This window comes from Pinus tabuliformis, chromosome Q, assembly GCF_031772625.1.
Source record: "Pinus tabuliformis cultivar Carrire ecotype Pingquan chromosome Q, CPIR1, whole genome shotgun sequence".
Taxonomy (NCBI): Eukaryota; Viridiplantae; Streptophyta; class Pinopsida; order Pinales; family Pinaceae; genus Pinus; species Pinus tabuliformis.
The window spans coordinates 532,194,564-532,220,280 of NC_142296.1; the positions used below are offsets into that span (position 1 = coordinate 532,194,564).

The window sequence follows — 25,717 nt, forward strand, 5'->3', positions numbered from 1 at the left end:
TCAAACCGATCCAGTTCAAGGTTTGGAACCGGAAATGGCTAATTCATTACCGAACTGGCCTTTTTTCACTGAACCAGCCGATTTTGTTCCAAACCAGCCAGTTCTGTACAATTTGACCAAAAATCTTCCAAATGCATTTACTTTTAAATAAATAATAATTTTTGAAGCAGGTGTTGAGAAATCCATTAGGGTAGTATTAAGAAAAGTTATTCATGATTTCTCTTACTTGACATTTACCTGTGATATAATATTTTTCTTCTGTTGATTATATTAGTGTACTTACCATCAAATAAATGCCAAAAACATGAAGATCATAACCATACAAGACGAACACAAGATGTAGGCACTCAACCAAGGCAAAACCCCTATGAAGGGGAAAACCCAGTCAAACTCTTCCACTAGTAGATTCAAATCAAATGAGACAATCCAAGACCCTTTTGACCTAGACAAAGTCCTCCAATCACCAAGCCAGTATTGGAAGTAATGCTTCCATGTGTTGTTGCGATTTGTCATTGAAAGTTCCCAAACGCCAATCTAGAAGTTGTTGTTTCCTATGTGTGAGTTGTAGCCATGATCTAGAAGTGTGGAAATCAAAGATTTATGTCCTATATATGTGTAACTGTTGTGATCAATAAATATAAGTCTGTGTTTTGTGTTGTGTGTAATCGCTCTTTGATCTCTCTCTATTTTCTAACATGGTATCAGAGTTGGTTTAGCCCTGACTCTCTCACAAGAGGGGCTGAGATCATGCAATTTTAGCCATGATACTCCTTTGTACATAGATTAGTTTAATAGAGTGTTTGATCTATTGTTTGTGTGAATATTTGATTTGTGTGTGGATTGTGGATAGTTGCATGCAAAGGAGAATTGCGAAGATCCAGTGTTGTTGTTGTTGTTGTTGTGTGAAGTTCCATTGTGGACAAATCTTTGTAAAAGAAGAGGAGATCTACTTGTGAAGAAGTTGGATCAGCATAGATTTGGTTTGATCTAGTGTGGATCTACAATTGAGAGCAATGTCTACATGTTTTAAATGGTGGTTCTCGAGATTATCAGATGGTGCAAGATGTACAGTGCGGCATGCAGGCGGAATGTTGGCATTTCTCGTTCTAGATCTGCACTAATAAAATATCGTGGTATTGTTTATCTAGAGATCGAGATCCAAACATTGTAGATCTGATGGAAAATACTAATATGCAAAGTTATTATTATTATATTTGATCTGATTTGCACAGATCAATAAAGAGCAGGCATTGATTTTGTCTTTGTACACTTTGGTGGTTGATGTTTGTGTTTTTATTGGTTATAAAAAGGGTTGATGGTTCTTAAACTGGAAGTCATGGTGTCTGAAACATCAATTCGCGTGTGTTAGTAATGTCAAGTTGTTTAATCAACTTTTGAACACATTCAGTATCCAGACATCCATCCTACCAACTAACGGATAGTTGAAAGCGAAATATCCGATAGATGGTGGTTGGTCCATAGGATGGTTCATTCCTTGACGGCTCTTATCACAAAAGCCCCGACAAACCGAGGTGTCAATATGGTTGATCTTGCAAAGTTCATCAACAATGGTCAGAGGCGGTTACGTTTTAAATGGAGGTCAAGTGATAGCTCAAAGATGTGGTGGTGAAATAGCGGTGTTTGCGAGATTCCAAAGTGGATGCGAGTGTTGATGACGACCAGTCAGACAGAGATTATCCTTGTGGTAATATGTGTTTTCAATATTTTCCATGTAATCATTAAGGGAGGGTATTGGAAGTAATGCTTCCATGTGTTGTTGTGAGTTGTCATTGAAAGTTCCCAAGCGTCAATCTAGAAGTTGTTTCCTATGTATGAGTTGTAGCCATGATCTAGAAGTGTGGAATTCAAAGATTTATGTCCTATATATGTGTAACTATTGTGATCAATAAATATCAGTGTGCGTTTTGTATTGTGTGTAATCGCTCTTTGATCTCTCTCTATTTTCTAACAACCAGCCCTTCCTTCAAGTAGACAAACTCTGCAAAGTCATCAAGTGTCAGCTCCTCAAATACTACTTCAATCCTTAATTTCAGGCCCCCAGCAACAGAATTTTGGACTTGTAGTTACTGCTGAAATTTCGGCCCCTCGAGCTTGCCCAGAAACCCTATAAATCTTGCACGTGTGAGAGAGAGATGCTCCAAACTTCGATTTTGCTTTCTCCTTGGATTAGATCTTCTTCTCCTTCAATTCGCTCTTCTTCTTGTCTCTTTCTCTTGCAGATCGAACTTGTGTGATCTCTCCTCCAAATGAGTCTAACTATCTCTATTTATACTATTTCCAAAAGGTCGAATTCCCTTCAACTGGGCTAACTTCTCCAAGACAAGGCCAACTTGGTAAGGGATAAAATGATTGTTTTTTACTCAAAAATAAAAATTTTTACGTGATACAAAAGCCCAAGAAGGGTCTAATAAATGTGACAATGACTCTTATGTCTCAAGACAAAACCTAGAAGCCTTCAATGGAGGCTATGACCTAGAAATAAAATAAATAAAGCATGAAACCCATGCTTAATTATAGTTTTCTTTTTACAATAATTTTCTTTCTCTTTTGACAAATACATTATATTATCACTCAACACAATTATGAAGACCGACACTTGTTACATTCTTCAACACTCCCTCTGAACTAGGGAGGTATTCATAATTATACATATATAGGTACAAGGATAAACTCAAAATTATATGCTCTACAAAGAGTCATAGCATACGCAAAGCTAAAGAATAGATACTTGACCAAGGTATCTAACTGGTTGGAACTACGGTTTATTCCAAGCTTCTACCACTATAGGTACCATCATGCTTTAGCTCTAACACCAACCCACAAGGATCTAGGTATCATATCCAAGGTCGGAGCTCCACAAGACCAATGATACCCTCCCTACTTCGGGATCTAGACATCATCACAGGCCAGCCAGATGCCCTCCCAAGCATCTTGCCGCCCCAAGATGCTTCATCTCTCCCTCTAAACTAAATCAAATATATCCAACAGTCCAAGCATGCTTCTAAATATTCGAACTGCTTATGGAGATATCCTGCACAATCACAGCCCCAATTAGTAACAAACTTTCAAAGATATATAAGTTAGCACAAACCTCTGGGCTTCTCAAGTATACTGATGTTGCTCAGGTCATCACAATATCCAAACTTATCTCTATGGAAGCTTCTTTCTTCAATTTCTTCAGCAACACCAACCTCAGCCTCAACATTTTTCAACATATCCAAGTTTTGTTTGCAACTTTATCAATTAAGAACAATCAACTGTAGTGCTTTAGCTATTCCCTCATAATATCGATATTCTTCATATTTCCAAGATCATGTCCTCTTTCTCAACTATGGAGGATATACACTTTCCTTCATCCAAGCTCCCTCTCAACTTAGGAAGATCAACAACTTTATTCTTTCAGCTATACAAGCTTTTTCTTTTGCATTACCATATCATCAGAGAACTTCAGCCTTCTAGAACGTCATTCCTTTTATCCTTACTTGGCAACAAGGTCATCAGCAATGTATACTTCAAGATTCTCACAGCTCCCTCTTTCATCATGCTCAATCATCATTATTAAGTCATCAACAAATGTGAGGTACGTAGGCATCTTCAACACCTTGAAGACTATGCACCTGCAAGTCTTTAACAACAAGTTCAACCAAGTACAAATATATAGGAGTGGTGAGCCCTGGTATTGCACCAAGAATGTTGCAACTCCGAAGGGCTCCTCAACTCAAATTATCAACTCGGGGTTCATACAAACTTTGAGGTGACAGTGCTATTTGCACAGCAAATAGGATTCCACTCATGCCACCCTCAGTTATGACATTAGATCAAAATTGCTCTGAGACCATTCCTCCTACTGAATTAGAATGAAAGCTTGTTGATAAAGGTACAATTGGAAATTACTTCTAGCTATGAAAGTGAAAATGCCATTGACTCAACTTGTAATTGTTGACTAATCAACTCATGAAAGGACAAAGGCTAATCTACTTGCAGAAAGAAAGCTATTTTATCTTGCAAAATCCATTAGACTACCAAATCTACTTGCAGAAAGGAAACTATTTTGTATTGCATAATTCATCAAACTATCAATCAAAAGTGCATGTACCCTCTACCTAGTTCACACTTGCTTGTAAATCAATAACCTACTTGCATCATACTTGTGATAAAGAAACTAACTCTACTCTATTTTTGCAGTGAAGAAAAGGAAGGGTTGGAGTGGCCTAGGAGCTTCCCCTGATCACAAAATCAGAGCTTGGGGTCATTATTCATCTAGACTAAGTCAATGTTGCAGTGGGGATCAAAATTGGTGAAGGAAAGTGATGCTACAGTTTTGCTAGAAACGATTGCTATAGGAGGCTTGTAATGCTACAAGAGGGCATCCAAGTGGTTTTTGAAGGTGAAAACGATGTCTTGAGGGTATGGAGAGATGGATGGAAGTGGAAGCAAATGTAGGGAGGTTGGTTTGAGCCCCTAGCCAAGCTCATGACCTCTCAGAGGCTTGTCTTGCACTAGGATGAGTGCCTTCGCTATACTAGGAAAAATGCCTTATAAAGCAGGGTTTTGGGACAGAATTTGGAGGTGGAAAGAGAAGGTGAAGGAGCTCAAGATGGGAGTGGAAAAGGTGCCCTTCCTTGCAGATCAACATAGCCCTGGAGTCAATCGCATGCATGCATACATTTATCATTAACAAAATGAGATAACTTATGATGAAAAAGATGAGTTGAATTTAAATAACATCTAATTTATGCAATAACACTGATCTAATCACTAAACTGACTTCTAAGCTACAGAAAGCAAATGTAAAACATGACAAGCAACACTAATCTACTTCCAAGAAATCATAAACACAATATTTTCGGACTGTGGTTGTGAATCCTTCCACTCATTCTGCCACAAGAGAGGTGTAGAGGCTGCAACCATGTTATTTTATAGATTAATCTCTACTAAAATGCAAGAAACTATGAACTGCTTGGAATCAAGAAGAAACATAAGTACAAGAAGAGGGACCAAAGCCTCTAGGTTGGGCCCAAACCCAAGGGTCTTAACCCTCTGAAACTAACTCAGATGCAGCTTAAAATCCAACTTCTCATTATCAAAAAGTGCAAGTCTAATACATCACATAAAAGTTTAAAGTAACAATGTCAAGCTTGAAGCTCAATAGCTACACCTAGCTGAACAAAAACTTTGAATCCTAATGAGCTCTTCTTCTAGTTTATTTATACAAAGGGAAGCTGAAGCAGATCCCTTGAAAGTAGGAGTGGTTCCCTCCTTGATCTTGAAAATGGTGGATCTTGTCCCTCTTGGTCTTCACTTGGACTAGGAGTCACTCGGCTGCCAATGAATTTGAACTGGTGAGAGAGGATATTGTGATCCCAAGCTGAGTTTAGGGAGTTAAGGAGGTGGACAAACCCCCTAGATTCTCTCCTAGTTGTCTCCATCAAGCCCCTGCATAGTAATAGCCTCAAAAATGCTTCATTTTCCTACAATTAAACCACATTAGGCCACATACTATGACAAACACCTTTTACTCCTCTTACTAAGCATAATATAACAAAAAATGTGAATTAATGTAAGAGAAGGATAGTTTTAAGGCTGGAGGATGGCATAATGATCTTCAAAATGTACCTATTGATGGGACTCATCAAGAAGCATGAAGTTAGTTTTACCAAAATAGGGTTAGCATGTTATTATAATGGGAGCATCAAAATAATCAAATTTTAGATATCCAAAACCTAAACCTAGTTAGGTCCATAATCAACAAGGGGTTACATCTTTCATACCCTAGACTTTTACATCCATCTATGCTAGGGTTTTTGTCACAAACCCTAGATTCCATCTTTAAGACTAAAGCCTTAGATGTTAGCAACTATATCGAGTTAGTACGAAAGCATTTCTATATCTAGGGTTCTAGAATTTTATATGAAACTCTACTAGGGTTTAGTTTCAATCAAATCGAAGCACATACATTTAGGATTTCATTCCTAGGATCTTTCATTAATTGTTTCAAGGGTTTCATTATAAACCTGAATTTAACAAACACTAAAAATCTAGTGTTTCGTCATATATCCTAGACATTAATAATAAACACTAAATAAAAGGCTAGGGTTTTACCATAACATTCCTAAACATCAAGACAATAGGATATCATTATATGTTCTAGACTTTATCAACACACCCTAAGTAAACTAGGGTTTCATCGTTATTATCAACATACATTAACCATCAAAAAGTTAGGGTTTTACTGTGGACCCTAAAGGTTAGGGTTTTACCAAAGTAAACAAAAGATAAATAGTATAATAAGGGTAGATTCAATCTAGAGATTAATCACCAGAACAATATAGAATCTTAATGATTCTATAGCACACCCTAGACATGAAAAAGTTAGTAATACAAAGCAAATTTCAAAATGATCGTACCTTTTAATGAAGAAGATTAGCTACAAATCTTGTGGTCTTAAACATACCTTGAGTTGCTCCTTTTACAAACCCTGTAGGATTTTTAATTGAATGGCTCCCTCTTAGCTTCTTCATGGTTCATTGCTATATGAGTCCACTTATATTACAGTGTCCAAGGATTCAACTTGATTTACCAAGTCTCCATTCTTAAGATCGGCAAGTCTATCTCCAATATGACAAGCACAACCAAAATATACAAGTACAATAGTGTGATGATTATTTGAGATTTTTCATTATGCTTTTTGGAAAATGGATTCCAAGGAATCTTAAGTACAAACCCTAGATTCCATCTTTAAGACTAAAGCCTTAGATGTTACCAACTATATCAAGTTAGTATGAAAGCATTTCTATATCTAGGGTTCTAGAATTTTATATCAAACTCTACTAGGGTTTTATCGTAAACCCTAGATACAAAATTTTAACGTTAGATATACAACAACTTGACCAAGCCAAGGTTTCAATCAAATCGAAGCACATACATTTAGGATTTCATTCCTAGGATCTTTCATTAATTGTTTCAAGGGTTTCGTTATAAACCTAAATTTAACAAACACTAAAAATCTAGTGTTTCATCATATATCCTAGACGTTAATAATAAACACTAAATAAAAGGCTAGGGTTTTACCATAACATTCCTAAACATCAAGACAATAGGATATCATTATATCTTCTAGACTTTATCAACAAACCCTAAGTAAACTAGGGTTTCATCGTTATTATCAACATACCCTAACCATCAAAAAGTTAGGGTTTTACTATGGACCCTAAAGGTTAGGGTTTTACCAAAGTAAACAAAAGATAAATAGTATAATAAGGGTAGATTCAATCTAGAGATTAATCACTCTAACAATATAGAATCTTAATGATTCTATAGCACACCCTAGACATGAAAAAGTTAGTAATACAAAGCAAATTTCAAAATGATCGTACCTTTTAATGAAGAAGATTAGCTACAAATCTTGTGGTCTTAAACATACCTTGAGTTGCTCCTTTTACAAACCCTGTAGGATTTTTAATTGAATGGCTCCCTCTTAGCTTCTTCATGGTTCATTGCCATATGAGTCCACTTATATTACAGTGTCCAAGGATTCAACTCGATTTACCAAGTCTCCATTCTTAAGATCAGCAAGTCTATTTGCAATATTGACAAGCACAACCAAAATATACAAGTACAATAGTGTGATGATTATTTGGGGTTTTTCATTATCCTTTTTGGAGAATGGATTCCAAGGGATCTTAAGTACAAACCCTTACTAGGTCTAAAGAGTAATATGTCAAGAAAACTAAACATCATTCAATTCTTGTTTTGCAAGGGATTGTCATATACCTTGTACTGCTTACAAGCCCTAGGCATTATGAGATAGGGAACAAACAAAAAAGATTTTCATATATATGTTATCAAGGGTTTACAATCCTAGATATTAATAACCTTTAACACAATGAGAACTTGCAATCCCAAGCAACTAAACATTTCATGCCAGATTCTTTTAATAAACATGATATACATACCTCAAGATTACATACCTTTTGTCTTTGATGTTCCATAGAGCTTGTTGTTCGTTCTTGCAAACTAAAAGCATCTTGTTAGATGAAAAAGAAAACACAGAGAATAATATTAATACTTCAAGTTGGTTTGCTTTCTCTTGTAGTAGAAGCTTCCAAGAATGAGTTGCTACAGGAGTTTAAATAGACTACACCTTACACCAATATAGACTACTTTCTTTTGCTTTCTCGACATCAAAGGTCTTATTTTACTTCGTTAGATACCTACAAGGAATGTAGGACTTGATCCTTTTAAACGTTGCAAGATTGATTCTCAAAACAGGGCTTATTATGTCAAGAAATGTGATTCTTCTAGATCGGCCTTTTTCTTTCACTGATGGAGTATGGATTATATATAGGTACCCAAAATAAGATGCCTTTCTTATCTAGCAAACAAGGCTTGAATATATGCTTTTGAGATTCGATATTGGTCCTCAAGTAGGACTACCATTAATCCTCCTTAACTCAAAATTCAATCATTCTTACAGAACTTTACAATTCGGATTTCATTGGTAAATTTAGACCCCATTTTTCATGTACAGACCTTCGCTCTATCCTACAAAGACTTCGGCTTGGTTGAAGCTTATGGATTAGCCTTCTCAGATCCCTAAGAAATGCTTCACGAGTTCGTCTTACTTTTGAGATCTAGATTGCAGCCCTAATTACAAAGGTAAAACTTTATAGTCATGCCCAGAAGAATGATATATAAATTTGGTTCTCTTCTAGATGATTTGACCTTCAAAGGTACATTTGAAAATCCTTTATTCTTGGCATAAAATTGATCTTCTAACTGCTTTATTCTATTGACCTTAGTTCTAATATCATGTTGAGAAATCCATTAGGGCAGCATTAGGACAACTTATTCTTGATTTTTCTTACATGACATTTACCTGTGATATAATATATTTTTTTTGTTGATTATATTAGTGTTCTTATCATCAAATAAATGCCAAAAACATGAAGATCACAACCATACAAGACGAACATGTGATGTAGGCACTCAGCTAGGGCAAAACCCCTATGAAGGGGAAAACCCATTCAAACTCTTCCACTAGTAGATTCAAATCAAATGAGACAATCCAAGACCCTTTTGACCTAGACAAAGTTCTCCTCCAATCACCAAGTCAGCCCTTCCTTCAAGTAGGAAAACTCTACCAAAGTCATCAAGTGTCAGCGCCTCAAATATTGTTTCAATCCAAAATTTTGGCCCCCAAGCAACACAATTTTGGACCTATAGTTACTGCAGAAATTTCAGCCCTGCAACTTGCCTAGAAACCCTAGAAATCTCACACATGTGAGAGAGAGAGATGCTCCAAACTTCAATTTTGCTTTCTCCTTGGATTAGGTCATCTTCTCCTTCACTTCGCTCTTCTTCTTGCCTCTTTCTATTGCAGATCAAACTTGTTTAAGTGCTCCTCCAAATGAGTCAAACTATATCTATTTATACTGCTTCCATAGGGTCGAATTCCCTTCAACTGGGTCGACTTCTCAAGGGCAAGTCCGACTTGGTGAGGAGGAATAAAATGATTGTTTTTTACTCAAAATAAATTTATTTACATGATACAAAAGCCCAAGAAGGGTCTAATAAATGTGGCAATGACTCTTATGACTCAAGACAAAACCTAGAAGCCTTCAATGGAGGCTATGACCTAGAGATAAAATAAACAAAGAATGAAACACGTGCTTAATAAAAATTTTCTTTTTACAAAAAATTTCTCTCTTTTGACAAATACACAACAATTATGAAGACCGACACTAGTTACATTCTTCAATAGGTGGCAGCCTAATATTCAAGCCTATGGCCCTAGTATTGTTATGCAATTGATGATAATCTTAAATTCTTAAGGTAAAAGTGACATTCTCCTTTATCTTTCATTTTCATCATTTTACTTAAATTTTTAACATTAACATGAAATGACTTGGGATGTTTGAGAGTAGTTTCAACCTCATTGGATTTCATATGGAGAAACCAAAATTTAGATCTCACTCAAAATCCAACAAACTTAACAGTTTTTCAGGCAATCAGGATTGGGTGGATTGCAACATTTCCATTGGACTTTGTCATGTATGAGGGTATGCAACTAGTAGTTAATCAAGGGCACCAAGCCCTCTATGTACCTTGATGTTTGTGGCATGGTTATCAAACTCCTTTATCATGACCCTACTAAAAATGTACCCATCCCTCAAACAAAATATTAACTTGACATGCTTCGTCTTTTCTATCTTACTTTAATGCTTGGAGAGTGATATTGAAGACGAAGATCCCAATATAGGCAACGATTTTGATGATATGCAAGTATTTCTTGTAGCATGATTTTTTTTGGATGCTAAAGGTCATCTAAAGCTTAATTGTTGATGTATTTTTGTTTCAGAGATGGATTGCACTTGATGCTATTTTGGTTATGTGCACGGATACATGCTATATAAATGAAAAATTTTGCTTATTTGTGTGAAAATGGTTCAGATTCATATAGATACACATGAATATATATGTTTTTCTTTAAAATTTGAATATTTTATGTGTTTTTTATCAACCGGTTTTTTGGTCTGGTTATTTTACTAGTTCCAGTCCAGTTTCGACTGATTCCCAATTCAGAGGGTTTTCTAGTTCAATTCTAATAACATTGGTCCAGAATCTCAGGCTAAGAATGAGTTGAATACTTGATTCAACTCAAACTCAAGAAGAATCATGGGGACTCACGAGTCTTCCACGAGTCAAACTTCCATGATTTGAAGTTATATGGTTCTAATCTTCTACATAGGAATTGCATGCATGGCAAATCGTCTCCAATAAGCTCAAGAGAGAATAAAAGACAAAACTTGCAGCTAGGTCAATATGGACTTTCCCAACATCAAGAGGTCAGGTCGGCTTCCACCCACATTACTTAGGTAAATGGCTCTCTAAGAAGGGATTTCACATCTAGACTATGGAAGTTTGACTCATGGGGGGTCACAAGTCCCCACAAAGTCTTTCCAGGTCTGGCTAAAGCCTCATACTCAACTCATACTTGCGCTGTGACTCAGGACTCAACACACTCATCCCACTCACCAATAATCATGAGTTTGGAAGCCAAACTCCCATGTTTGACTCAATATGCACACAAAGACTCAAGCAGAAATTTGATGGATCAAACAAGTTTTGGAGGAAAATTTATTGTTTTGTAAGCAAATATCAAGTGTCAAATGTTATATTCTCGTCTAAGTCACAGGACACATCCCTCAGGGTCTCGTGTCCCGTATTTCACGTGTCGGACATGAAAACCGCCCTAAAACGTGTCGAAAATGTTTTTCTTCGTGTCCTCCAATCGAGACACTTGTTTTGGACGTGTTGAAAACATGCCCTAACGTTTTTGGTTCTTAGGACACGTGTCCCATGAAAAGTGACATTTAAAACCTGCAACATGGTTTATTTTTGGGTTTTTTTTGTCATTGTTCGCCACCGAAGTTGAGTTTGCTCGTCGTTGGAATCCAATTTGTTGTGCAATGTGAGGAATTCCATCAGATTCGAGCGCAATGCTCACAACTTCACATCGACCTAGACCTGGAGATGTAGGAGACGAGCGTTCACATGCTTCGCTGAGTTTGGAGCACTTAAATTTCTTGTAAGTTGTGTTATAGCCTACGAAACTTAACTTAATTATACACGAGTGACCACATATAGATTGTCTGTTGAAATAAAAATCCTAGTTGCCTGTCATGTGCTCATTGCTCACTACACCTTCGAGGTCTAAAGGGAGGGAAAGCTCGATTAACACTCTGGTCAACAATGAAGTTTGAACACATATAAATTTATAGTTCATAAATTTATGTGAAGTTTGAACATGATCAAACTTGTTTGAAGTTAATAACAAAAATTATAACATGAACAATGAACATCATTGATGTAGTAAATTAATAAACTAACTAGTAAATTACTAAATAGTAAATAGTGTATACTAAATACTAAATAGATATCATCATGATTCATATCTATATGGATCAAGCACTATATTTCAGTATTTTTTAATATATATATATAAAACGTGTCTCTCGTGTCCTGTTTCCGGGGCCGCTGCGTCTTGTGTCGAATACTCGTATTTACATGTTGTTCGTGTCTCGTGTCCTCACGTCATGTGACTTAGATTATCGTATATTTTATGAGATGATCTTATGAATTTGTACATAGACTGTTGTTTTATAACTTCTGTGTATTAAAAATGTCATTAATATAATTTTGTGCACAATATTTACTACTTTTTGAGTTTTTTTCATATTTACCAAGTTTTGAACCAAGCTTTCACGAATCACTGAATCTTGCTAAGTGACAAGTCCCAGGGCAGCAAAATCTCTGCCTAGCCTGAGTTTGATAACTTTGATTTAAACAAACTTTATGTGACCCTGTCAATTGCTCCTGTTGACCCTACCGCCTACACCTACCTACAAGTTAGTGAGAAAAGCCTTCAACCCCACAAGGTGTGGTTGGTGGTAGGGAACTCAGAGAAGGGGTTGTCAAACTAATCCCGACTCTCTCCATTTGAGCTATCTCCTAGGTTAGCTAAGGGGGGTGGTCCCTAATGAAAAGTTAAGTTAAAAAAAGATGTGAGTTTCTAGGAGAATTGTTAGAGTTAAATAGATTATCTCTTTAAGATTTATAAGCAAAAACTAATATGAGCAATAACCATCATAAGATAAGCATGAAATACATAAACAACCAGTGTCTTCCAAGTATTTTCTCTTTAAGAAATGAAATTGTATTTTGCTTAAAATGAAGTGAAATGCTTTCAAATGGAAAGCCAAAATAACCCTGAAAAGTGAAACAATAAATTGTTAGCACAAGATATTATAAATGCTTTCAAGATGAATAAGTCTACAAATCAAAGCATGGAAACTATCTTGCTCAAAAGGATACAAAAAGAACTCAAATGTTAGACCAAGATGACAACATGCAATTAAGTTTGCAACCCAAAATAATAGTACTTGAAAGTGAAATCAACCATTCATGACAATATGCAATTAAACCAAAAGATGAGTCAATTTCCAAGTACAAGAAAATTAAACTTGTTGCAAAATTAAAAGAGATTACAATGCTTGCATCCAAAGTGCCTCTTGAAATAAGATTTGCATGTGAGACTTTAAACCAAAGCAAATGTGATGGAATGTTGTTCTTGGTTCATTTTATTAATTAGTGCTAAGGCAAAGTTACAATTGAACTCTAGTCCTCAGACCTCATCCTCGCCCAAATATTTGGATCTCACAATGAGGAGTCAATAGAGGTAGAGGGTCCCTAAAAGTTTATTCAACCAACTTAAGTTGGAAGTAAGTTTTAGTGAGGCTTGGGGCCTTCCTATATTAAAATGCCTAGATGAAGTGCAAATTGTGTTAATTCCCCAAATTAAACTAATTCTTCATGCAAATGCTTCAAAGAGTAATAGTTTGCGAAGCTTGAGAGCGTATGCATGTGCGAATTTAAATACAAGATTAGTAAAAATTTGCATGTAGAGTGAAACGTGTTGATTTTAAGCATGCACAATTATGAAATTTAAAAGCTAGAAAGCTAAGAAAAACTAAAAGAAAGATTAGGCCACCCACAAGAATCTCTTCTTTAAATGAAGAAGGGGGATGCCATGGGAAAAATCCCAAACTCCCTCCAACAAATTTTTTTATCTTTTATTAGCGCTTAAAGCAGGTAAAAATGCCTCTAAGAGGGCAGCCCATGGATGATCCAGAGGACAGTTGTGCCATCATATATCATTAGTCAACAGAGTTTTTAAACTCTATTTCTATCTTCTCATCATCTTTCTTGTACCCAGATTCCACACCCTACGGGGAATTGTAATAAGTGATACTAGTAATTATGAGTTTTTGAGTCTGTAACAGGCCTAGGATGTTGGGACTCGATCAGCAAACGAGTACACCTTAGAGTGTTTTTTTTATCTGGTTAATTATCCCTTCTTTTTCAAAGGCGGATAATTTTTTGGGTTTTTTCACTCACTTTTTACCCCAAAGCCGGGGTGACAGTTTGAAGGTTGAGCCCCTAACACATCTTAGTGTCTAGAGTCGATGTATATTTTTTTTTTAACACATGGTGAGTCGGTAACTGCCAAGCCTAATCTATGGGAGACTCGGGATCAATCCTCGTAGCTGCCTCTATAACACCAAGAGTACATCCAACAACCTGCAAGTCGGATATACTAAGTTCCTATGATTTTGGCAAGAGCCGAGACTCACGTAGCTGTCAAGACGATCATGGGGAATCTAATCCTTGAGCCGCCACCACAGCAGGACACTGTACCCAATGAGATTTGAACTGCGGTCTCTTGAGCTTCGCCCAAGTAGACTTACCATTAAACCACACATCATTGTACTAGAGTCGATGTATATTACTTGATAGTAGCAGCAGCAGCAGTGGGACAAAGCCAAAGGAGGAGGAAGAGAATAAAACCCTTGCATCTAAAGGGCAGAAGGAGTAGCGGAAGAAGAAGAAAGATGTTTCGAAGATCAAGTGCTTTCGGTGTGGTGAACTTGGTCACTATGCTACACAGTGTCCTCTCAAGAAGAAGGACAAGGACGAGAAGCATGATCCAAGGCTACATCTGCAAAGATCGAGGAGGAGGAGTTTGCCATGGTTGACCAAATACCTACAGGGGAGAGGTGGGGTGACCTAGAACTATAGTGGCTAGGAGCGCCAGAGACTGAGCTGCGCATAGCAGAGTTGGCAGCAGTGCAATTGGCACAGCAGAGTCAACAGCAACGCAAAGGCTTCAAAGGGTCAACGCAAAGGCTAGCAGCAGTCAGAACTCCAGCAACAGATGCATCATGTTGAACACCTATTTAGTAATTTTGGATGCTTTTCTGTTGTTGATGCAGTAGCAGCAGCAACAATTGGAGAAGGTTGCAGTGTTGGCAGTGGCAGTACTAGCAACAGCACAGATGCAAAACTTATGAGGGTTGCATTACAGATGCAGCGTTGGCAATGATAAGGTCAGCAATAGTATAGATGCAGCGTTTGCGCAGTAGTTGGTCGGCAGTGATGTCAGACATCAGCAACACAAAGGGATATGTTTCAAAGTCAGAGTGATGCTTTAGCAAGTTGCATTACTAGAGCACATTCTTCGCTAAGAGGGAGTGTTGATTTCTAGTAGCATCAGATGTGCTCTAAGCCTCAAAATTTGCAGGAAGGCTTGGACACATGTATTCCACAATACGCAGAAATAGTTTTGGAAAATTCCACCTGGAGACGATTTTATTAAAATAATTAATTATTTTTAATGAGTGCCTAAGTCTAAACTTAGGAAATTAAAATAATTAAAGGGTATTAATCAAACTGTGGGTGAAACTTCTAGAAGAAGACGAGGATCAAGCCAAAATGATCTGAGCCATTGATTAGAATCTAATATGGGTCGTTGGTTCTCAACTGAATGATTATAAGAGGAGGCTTGATGGGCATTTGGAAAACACATTGGGAGAGATCAAGAGATCGAATTTCTCAGAGAGGGCAGAACAATAGTTGCTAGAGAATCGATCAAGGAGATTTCTTGTAGTGAGAGAGGGGCTGGAATAGTAGACTGGATGAAGTTTTTCCAAATCTGGGGAGTGCATAGCAAAGAGACAATGTACTCCACAGAGAGTCTGACGCAGTGCAGAGAGGCAACGCAGAGCTTCAGAGGGAGATCCGTATTTGTTGAGGAGAAGTCAAGTTTCAGAGGCAGGAGCTGGAGTGGGAGCCTGGAGAGCCAAAAGATCGATTTCCCAGAGCAACAGGAGAGAGAGATGTTGGTCCCTAGGCTGACACAGAGGCAGCAAGGGGCAACTCATCTCAAGCTAAGGTCAGTGTCGGATCACCAATGGAAGTGAGAATTTTCTCACTAGACGTTTGTCAGTTATTTTCTCTGCATGGATTGCTAGTTCTGAAGCATCCATAGATTTGTACTCAAATTACTACTGCTTAATAATACAAACCCTCAGTTGCTGCACCGGTTTTCCCACACTGGGTTTTTCCGGGGACATTTGTCCAAAAATAATTGTGTAGATGTGTGTGATGATTATTTCTCTCATGTGTTGTATTTAGTTTCCACAATTTTTATTTGTGTAGGCTGCAGTGTATTTAATTCGATATTTGTCGTAGCACACAGCAAGTAAATTGTTTAATCGAATTAACAATTAGAAGAATTAACATCAGTTGTTGCACTAGGAATTGAGTAACCAATTTTTCACATTAGTGTCACTAAAGCTGACAGAAAAAAATAAGTAAACTTTGCAACACATGAAATTTCTCAAGGCATAGAATAAAATTATTCCTGCACAATATTTCCCAATGAAAGTTGCATTCATTTTTTAAGACTATTTTTAAACCAGCCTATATTATTACAATAATTCAGATGAAGTAGTTAAAATCTCCATTGATTGATCCAACATTATCCCAGAAGAAAAATATCTCCATTAAAATGTAAAAGAATATGATGCTACCTCCACAAAACTCTTATACACAGCCAAATACAAACGCTCCACATCTGGATGCCCTGGATCTCGACCAATCTCCTTTGAAATGATCTCCAAACCAAAGTGCTGCATAGAAAGTAGAAAATAATAAATAAGGAAGATATAAAGGAAGTCAAAAACAAAATTATTGCCTTAAGAGGAGACTAAAAGCCAGAATCATTTGTCATTGCCATTTATAATTAATTGCAAGATATCCTCGATACATCACTTGTTTCGATTCAATAATCAAAATAATAATGCTTTTTTTAACACCTTAATCTCTCTTCTATGGACACAAGGTCCAGCACAAGCACTGGATACTAAGAATTGCCATTAGGCTTACAAGAATTCAAATATAAACAAGAAAAATCCTATAGGATGCTTTGTTGTTGTATTTATTCATTTAATGGCTATTGTAATTTGTACATAATACATAGTTCTAGAGTAAGTAAAAAATAAGTCAACATGAATTATGGTGTTTCATTTCCCAGTAGACTCTTTCTCTTCCAGCTTTCCTATGGGACTTTATGTGTTTTAAATTCATATTGATCATATTTTGAATAATGTATTGGTGTGCCTATTCTCTCTAATTTGCAGAGTGTATTTCTGTCCAAGTTTTTGCATCCATAAATATGATATGGTATCAAAACTACAGTGATGAGGTGCCAAGGAGAAAGAGAGTGAAGGCCTAGGGACTGCATTGATAAGTGACAGACTGAGGCACTGCTTGTACACGAGTTACACAAAAAAGAGCAAGCAGACTTGAGAGTTGAAACAGAGATGGGTCTTTATTCACAAGCTCAATTTAGTAATTAAATATCAGGCCAACCTTAAAGGTATTTCAAAGTTTTGGAAATAAAACTTAAACAAATGGATTCTTAAATCGAAAGAGAGAAGCGAGGCTGAATCTCAGTAAGCAATATCTACAGAGAGTGAGGCTGAATCTCAGTACGCAATATGAATGAGGTGGGATAAAGTTATAAACATTGTAGTTCTTTTGGTGACTAGCTCAGCAATGCCCTAGAACCAGCTGTTGAGGATTTCTACAATCTGGATTCAGGTTCTGTCTTCCCATAATGACCATGCACAAATGCTTTGAAGTTTGATGTTGATAGGAGATTTCTTATGTCCTCCTCTAGCAAACTCAACCAAAGACTTTTGATTACAATTTCCTCCCAATCCCAGCAATATTTTAGAGGACAAGAGCATGTTACCAAATTCTTCCCCTCTTCAAGCAGATTGTCAACCTTAGACGAACTTCAATGAGATTCTATGCGAAGCTTTTGATTGCTTCATTTAGACAGGCCACCTCCTCTTAGCCCATACAACCCTCCAGATGACATTTTCAGTATTAGTGTTGGTAACTTGGTATCTTCACAAAGATTGATGGGAATAAAGCTTTCCCTTGAGTTCAGAAACCAACTAAAGAGCATGTTATCTGCATCTCTCTGTTTGTGGTTTGCTTGAATTGCTCTCTCTGTTGTGGCATTGCGATTTTTCTTTGCATTCCTCTCTAGTGGTGTAGTTTATTGCATCATCGATAGTCAATGTCACATGGTTCAGGTTCGAGTTCAGGTTCGACAATTATTAGGTTCGGTTTGAGTTCAAATTTTTTGATGAGGTTTGGATGAGGTTCGCTATTAGGTCCGTCTATATATATACACATATTAATTTAAAATGAATTATAGAATTAAATAGTAACAAATCAACATCAATAAACATAAAATATGCTATCACAAACTTGGAAACTGCAGGGATAAATTACAAGCCTGAGTTGTGACATGAAGTTATGAGTTTTGATCTATGGACTTGGTCAATGGCTATGAGGTTCGTCGAACCCCAAAACATTTTTGAGATTCGCATTATTTCGAACCTCGAGGTTAAAGTTCGACGAACCTTGTGACATAGTAAATAGTTTACTCATTATGTGTTTACCCCACTTTTATTTGTTATTATATTTTTTTCTTTTGTATCTTTTAGGAAGAAAATGCCATAGCCACTCTTTATTTGCTATTATTACTTTCATTTTTGAAGCACAATGACTTGTTTTGGTCGCTGGTCGACATTAATATTATTCACTTCATTTCTTGAGCTAGGTTGTGGACTCAATCTTACAGCTTACGTTCTCTCATGTTGGATGCAAAGAAATCAAGTTGGTTTTATCTTGGCACAAGTATTCTCTAGTAACTCATAACTCATCCTAGAGATGAACAACTATCTCCATTGCCTTGGCATCCTATATTTTGGAAAGAAAAGTTATCACTTCAAGGAAATTACTGCATACTGAGTAAGAATAAGTTCTTTAACAATGTTTAGCTCCTATACTATGTAGGTTACTTGAATAGACCACAATACTTGAGAGGATTGTGTCATCTGTTTCACATGATGCAACTGCTCGGTCAATGAGTTACATTGCATCTTATATTGAATGCCTTGAGGTTTCTTAGAGTTAGTAAATGGAGAGTTGGATGCCACAGCAAGAAAAGAAACAGACCAATTCGATAATGTTGTCTCCTAATTGCTTACAATTCAAATACTAAGTTACCATGACCACCCAAGCTATCATCAACTTACCTCATTAAATAATGCTCTACGAATTTTTCTCTGCTGCAATTTTATTCATTCGCTTCAATTGTGGAGAAAAATACATAGCCTAAGTGGTCAAGCTTAGGCTTTATGATTTTCATTTTACTGTTGTTGAATCCCAAGTTTACATCTCAATCTTTTGCTGAATCTCTTTTGTATCTCAAAATTCCCATGAATCACCAGCATCAAACTAAGAATCATTGCTCTTCTAAAATGCCACTTCAATCAATGTGAGTCATCTTCTGCAATCAATCTTTGCTCTTCCCTAATCCATAGCTTAAAATTCCTCACAAGCCATGCTTACTCTTTTTATTTAGAGAAAAAGGTTCAATAGGATCTAGAAAGACCTCATTGAGCTACAAAAGGCTTTCCTCAAATTGTGGCCTGTACATTATAGCCTTGCTTGTGTCCAGATTGTCAAAGATTGGCATTCAACAACTTACCTATTGTTCTAGCCTAATTTATTCCTGTCTCTTCACATTTGCTAATCTTTGAACAGCATAGTTGTAGTATTGCTGGAGGTTGTGACTCTCCTAGCCCACCCTAGGCACACGGGTGAATATAATAGCCAACCTAACCCTTGAGATCATCATTTTAGCTAACTTTCAGGAAGGGAGTGCTGGTAACTACCATGTCATCAAAGCCCCCATGAAAGTTCAACCCAAAGTGCTTCACGAGTTAGTGAAAACCCACCTAATGAATTACTCATTTATATTGAAGTTAATGAAAATATAGTTGTCTACAAAAATTTAGAATGGCATACCTTATTAGGATATTTAGTAGGTTGTGTTACCCACCATTTTGCGGGTGATATCCCTAGGAGAAAAAAATTCTCCAAGATGGTCTTCAACCGGCAGCCCCTTGCAGCGACCAACTAGATCATCCTGCCATTTCTCTGCCACCTGAGCCAGCCATGTGATCTCTCACCCATCTGTGATGATCGTATGTTTGAAGGTGGGCCTCCAAAACCTCAAGGTATGCCTTGTCATTTGGTAATTGAGTTTATAGTTTCTTTATCATGGAAACTTTTGGGCATGAATCAACGGAGGGATTCGACAGAAAGAGTGGGCTAGGTCGGTGCCCTTGTCCCCTAGACCTCTTTTGGATGTTAACCTTGGACCCTAGTCCCATGGGATCTCTTTTACTAACCCTTGGGCTTTAGGGATGGTACTACATGGGAAACCCTGATTTTGGTTGCGTGGTCCTGCTCCCTCATCCATATATATTACCCCCTTTCCACTCATTATAACCCCATTCATCATTTCTCCCAACTGGGTCCACATAGGGTTAGCCCTCCCCTTGCCCACACCTTGGGTCGGGCCTGGAAAGATGCCCCGGAGATTGATGCAGCTAAAAAGAAACGTAAAAACATAGTTGGCCACATTCAACAGGAAGATGTACCACAAAATGCAAAAGATGGTTGGGACAAACACATTTAGCACATGGGCAAAAGCCAATACATGAGCTCTACCCCATCATCATGGCCATCACCCAAGTTCCTATAAGCCCTAGATGAGATTCCTTTATCATTCAGGAACCCATGATTGTCCCAACCCCTAGTAGGCAATGAACTGCCCTACCTTAAAGGGGGTATCCACTGTTGTATCTTACACATCATGTTCTTATCTCTTGAGCCCCAAGCAATCAATGAAAAAAATCATAAAAAGCAAAAGGCATATAAAGAAGAGTGGAAAAATCAAAGTCGGGGCACCTCATGTACTATGATTGCACCCTCTCCTATACATTATATACCCAAGTGTGGGCTTCCCTTTTATTACCCTTATATCCAAGCATGTGGCCTAGGGCTGCCCCTTTTCATCCCCTACTCCATTCATCTCTTTATCACATGCCACCACCGTTAAAGGATGTACCTTGGACATACTATCCCCTTTAGAAGTAGAAACCACCTAATAGGATACTTTATTAACCCCATTTGGAGCTTGGAGACATTAGCACATGCCAAAGTCCACTGTGGGAGGGCATGCCATTATGAAGTCCCCACCTACTGTCCATTGTTTGTAAGCTCTTTTACTCTATTTCCTTGATGGCTTGTTGTGCTAGAAGGCTAGGGGACACATTAGATCTTATGAAGGATTATAAGTGGTCTCCATTTTGGGTTTGGTTTCCCTATACGAGGTCCTAATCCTCCAGACAGGTACACTGGCACATCCTCTCTGCTCAGTACTTGTTGCCTCCTGACTACTCACCAGACCATTGGTTCAATTTTTCAACTAACCCCGCTCTAGAAATTGAACTAACTGGTCTCCCTCAGTGTATTCTCCAAGTGACCCTCCAGCCTCCTCTTATACTTTTCTTGTGGACACATCAACAACCGAGATTAAGTCCCTAATCAACAGCTAAGATTAGATTTGGCTTGATCCATGACTTTTGGACCATTCTAACACAGTTTTATATTAATTCACATTAATATTTTATTTTCCCTAAGTTTAGACTTAGGGACAGTTGACACATAGTGGTCAACATGAGCCGGCAACGACAACATTTTTTGGTGTCATTGTCGGGGATAGAGTTTTTCTATCCTTGGTTTATTCGACATTCATCTTCTCATTTCTCATCATTCTTTCATCTTTCTCATCTCTCATTTGAGCTGGCAGATTCAACATTTTTTGGCATCATTTGGTCTTTTCATCACCTTATCTTTCATCATATCAGCAACTTCTCTTCAGTTCGTTTCTTGTTTGGGTGGCGACTCCATTTTATTTCTTTTATTTTTCCCAGACAAGAAGCCTCTCTTATATCAGCTTGTTTGCTGCTTTTTGGATCCTAGAATTAGATTCATTGTTCAAGTGGCGACTCCACTTCTTTCATCTCTTGATTTTCTTGAGCAGAGATCTCTTTCTATCATCCATTTGGTCCCTCGTTATTCATCATGGATTATTCGTTTAAACCATGTCATTTCACTAATGATCTCCATGATTTTCCGGAAGTGGCCATTTCTAAATTACCTTTGTTCTCAAGTGGTGATTTAGTGGTTGTTAAAAAGCATCTAGGCTTGTTTACTCGTATAATGATCATATATTGTAGGACCCCTCAGTATAATCATGAAGATGTCAAAATGCGTCTTTTTGTCCTTTCTTTAGAGGGTGATGCTTTGAATTGGTTTAAGAATTGTCCTGAAGATTCTTTCACTTCTTTACAAGACATTGTCGATGCTTTTAAAGATAGATATGGTGATCCAGATAGCTTGCCTTGTGCCCCTAAAATTGTGCAACAGAATGAAAGTAATCTTATAAAAGGTCCAGCTGTCGGTGAAAGATTCCAAGACAATTCTTCATATCAGAATGTGCAATCCACCTGTACCATTGCAGATCAAATCCATGATAGTGGAAAAGCAGGGACAAATGACAATGAAAAGGAAGATCAGAAGCAAATTATACAAGAACTAATGCTGCTAGTAAAAAATATGGAGATCAATCAAACTAATTACGCCAATGATGTGAGAACTTTATGCACCCACCTGGAAAAACGTAATAGGGAGATAGAGATCATGCACAAAGCAAGTTATCAGGCTTAGAGGAAAATATGACGACCATGAAAGCTAATCAGGATAGGGAAATTAATTCTATGTAAAACAAGTTATTAACTATGGATGAAGAAATGACTATCATGACATTCAATCATAATAATCAGTTGGTTACCATGCAAGCAAATCATAAGGAAGAGATAAACTCTATGCAGCATTGTTTGATGACCATAAAGGAAAAGAACGATAAAGTAATAAAAGATATGGAAGAAGACCATGCCAGGGAAATCAGTGCTATGAAGGTTGAACACTCTAGTTAGATAGATGCCATTAAAATACAGGTTCAGAAATTTCAACAATAGTCAGAGGATGAAAGAAACCAGGGAACGTCAATAAATCAAGAGCCTCCTTATCTGTTACAGCAAGATCCATCATATTATGAGGTCCTTTGTTCCACTGAAAAGTGGATAATTGAAGGTGACCTAGATAAAAGGGAAATTAATAATCAGATTGATGCTCACACGGTTAATCCACCAGTCATTGAAGATCAAGTTATAACTCATGGCACCTGTGAGATTGATCCATCATCCTTGATAGGGCAGATGCAGAATGAAGAAAGACATGTCACGCATATCTTACATACTTCATCTGAGAGCTTTGAAGCAGAAAGCTCCACGTCATCAGTGATACAGCCTACCACGAAGAGAAAGCTCAAAAGAAAGAGAACAAGAAGAAGATTTGATGCATCAGACGGTCGCGAGCAACATGATTTTCGGATAGGAGAAAGTCCTACCATATGCAGAATTGGACATCGCACATCCAAGAAGCAGCCGACAAATTTGCCTGAAAGCAGGCAAATGCTTAGTATGCACTATATTGAACACATCTGATGCCATGGGGCATCCTCTGTATTTCTAACCCTACTCTTTGTTTTTTCAGCATTTTCGTTTCTGTTTTAGGATTAGATTTACTTTTCATGTTACTAGATAGTTAATAAATGAAGAGCTTATATCTTTCATGTGCTTAATGTTATATGATGATTTTTGGATGGACGCTACTTATTTTTGGTTGTGTGTTGCGTGGATGCAGATTCTGGATTCTCACATTCCTAAAGTGCAGCAACGTGTCCCCAAGTAGAGCCAGATGTTGACTAGTACGTGTCAACTACCCATAGCAGTACACCCCCTTTTCTTCGCAAAAGGGATAGCGCTTGATCGATATGTCTATGCCATTCGACAGTGATCGTCGACATGATCATGTTATGTTGTAAACCCAGTCTGCATGTGTAAATTGTAAATAATCTTAGCAGATCTGAGTCATATATGTAAATTGCCTAGGTGGACCCAATTTCTGGTGATAATCTACGTTCCGGAAGGTTTTTTGTCTCACCGATCCATGATCGGCAGAGTTTTCCTTCAACCTAACCCCAAAGCCAGAATGAATTTTGTCATTAGAATCTTAGAGGAATCCTAGTGTGTTGATCTGCTAGATTATATTTGTGTCGCAAGACTGGGTGGTCTATGAGGGTCTATGTCAAATGGGTTTTCCCCCTTGAGATGTAAAATTGTAAAATTCATGATGTAAAGTGTCTTGAGGGTTAGGAAATGTTTTAATCCCCTCATAGGTCCTAAGTCCTAAGTCCTAGGTCCTAGGTGATTTTTCCAAAGGCTAAGTTCGAGGATCCATTTAAAAATAAAAATTGAAAATTGAAAAAATAAAAAACAATAAAAAATATATAAAAAATTAAAAATTAAATTAAAAAATTAAAAAAATTAAAAATAACTAAAATATATATATATATATATATTTAAAAAAATAATAAAATAATAATAAGTCAAATTTTTGAGTAAATAAATGCAGAATTTTAATTTTTTAATATATTAAAATGCATTTAAAAATTCGACGGATGAGATTAAAAGGGATTTTGATCCTTATCGACGGTCGATATTAGTTTGACATGAATCACTCAAACTAGCCATTGGGAATTTTTCCTTTAAATAGGGTGTTAGGGGTTATTTAAGATAAGATTTTTGATCTGAGAGTCCGGTGCTAAAGAAAGCTCTCTTGTAGTCATTTTTTGTGCAATAAAGAAAGACTTTAGGGTTGAAAATCTTGTCGGTGTTACCCTTCTGGAAGTGTTGTAAGATGATTTATTTTTCTGCATAATTTTATTTTCATCGATTGATAATAGCTTGATGAAGATTGATTTAGGCACAGGTATCTTGTCTGATCTCTAGGGTTTGAATGATAGTTTAGATTCTGAAATATAATGGCAGGTATCTCCATTTGATCTGGATTTCACTATTGTTTTCTCCCTCTATGTTAATGGTTGATTTTAAGCTGTGCAGGAAATCTTAGTTTTGAGTTTACCGGGCATTAGGGGAAGTTCTCGGCTGAACCAGCCAACTCCCGGATTGCGTTTTCTGAAAGAGCCCAACCAGTTTTAATTCCGGGCTTATCATTTGAATTTTTCTTATGAATGCAAGAAGGGTTTTCTGAAGTATCTCACATTAAGTTTAAAATTATGAAAATATTTCTGTGGATTATTGATAAATCTGGCTGCTTAGAATCATTAATCTGTAAATATTGTAAATTTTTAGCTGGTTTTAGGGTTTTCAGTTTTGTTTCTTCGCACATTTTACTTCTGGGTGTTTGTTGTCGTCATTGCAGGTTGCAGATTCGAAGGTGAGATTCAATCTTGAAGCCAGATCTAGGTCCTAGAGGGCAAGATCTGGCCTCAGGATCAGCCCTGGCAGGAATATTTACTTCAGATCTGAAAATGGCTTATGGGGTTTTCATCAAGGAAATTTGAAGCGAAAAGATTCAAATTTTTCTTAAGGTTTTCTGAAGAATCGCGGGGTTTTTTCAGGTTATCTGTTTGCTGCCTGGGATTTTATTCTGACAAAAATTCCGAAATTTTTTATGCTGTGTAAAATCACACAGCCCCACGGATCTGCAAACCAAATCCGCACCTTGGACCTCCGTCAATCCTTCCACTCAGCGTGCTATCCTGTGGCAGTCGTCGCACTAGCCCTCAGCTCCATCCTATCTACGCTGTTGTACAAAGCCAATCAGTCCTCATCCTCCACGCAGCAGCCGTCATTCCCCTCTGTCGCAGCCTTGTCACTTTATCACTTCCCCATTCTGTTGCAATTCTCATCCCAAGCCATTGACTTAACCA

The 25,717-nt window shown here is 37.3% G+C and overlaps 1 protein-coding gene across 1 annotated transcript in view; it reads right to left on the reverse strand.

Annotated features, from left to right (window-relative positions):
• Positions 1–25,717, reverse strand: part of LOC149220552 (uncharacterized) — a 224,277-nt gene that overhangs the window by 119,746 nt on the left and 78,814 nt on the right. Inside the window, exon 3 of the mRNA XM_089384799.1 lies at positions 16,455–16,553. Coding sequence (XP_089240925.1) covers positions 16,455–16,553 — 99 coding nt within the window. The remainder of the gene's footprint in view (positions 1–16,454; positions 16,554–25,717) is intronic.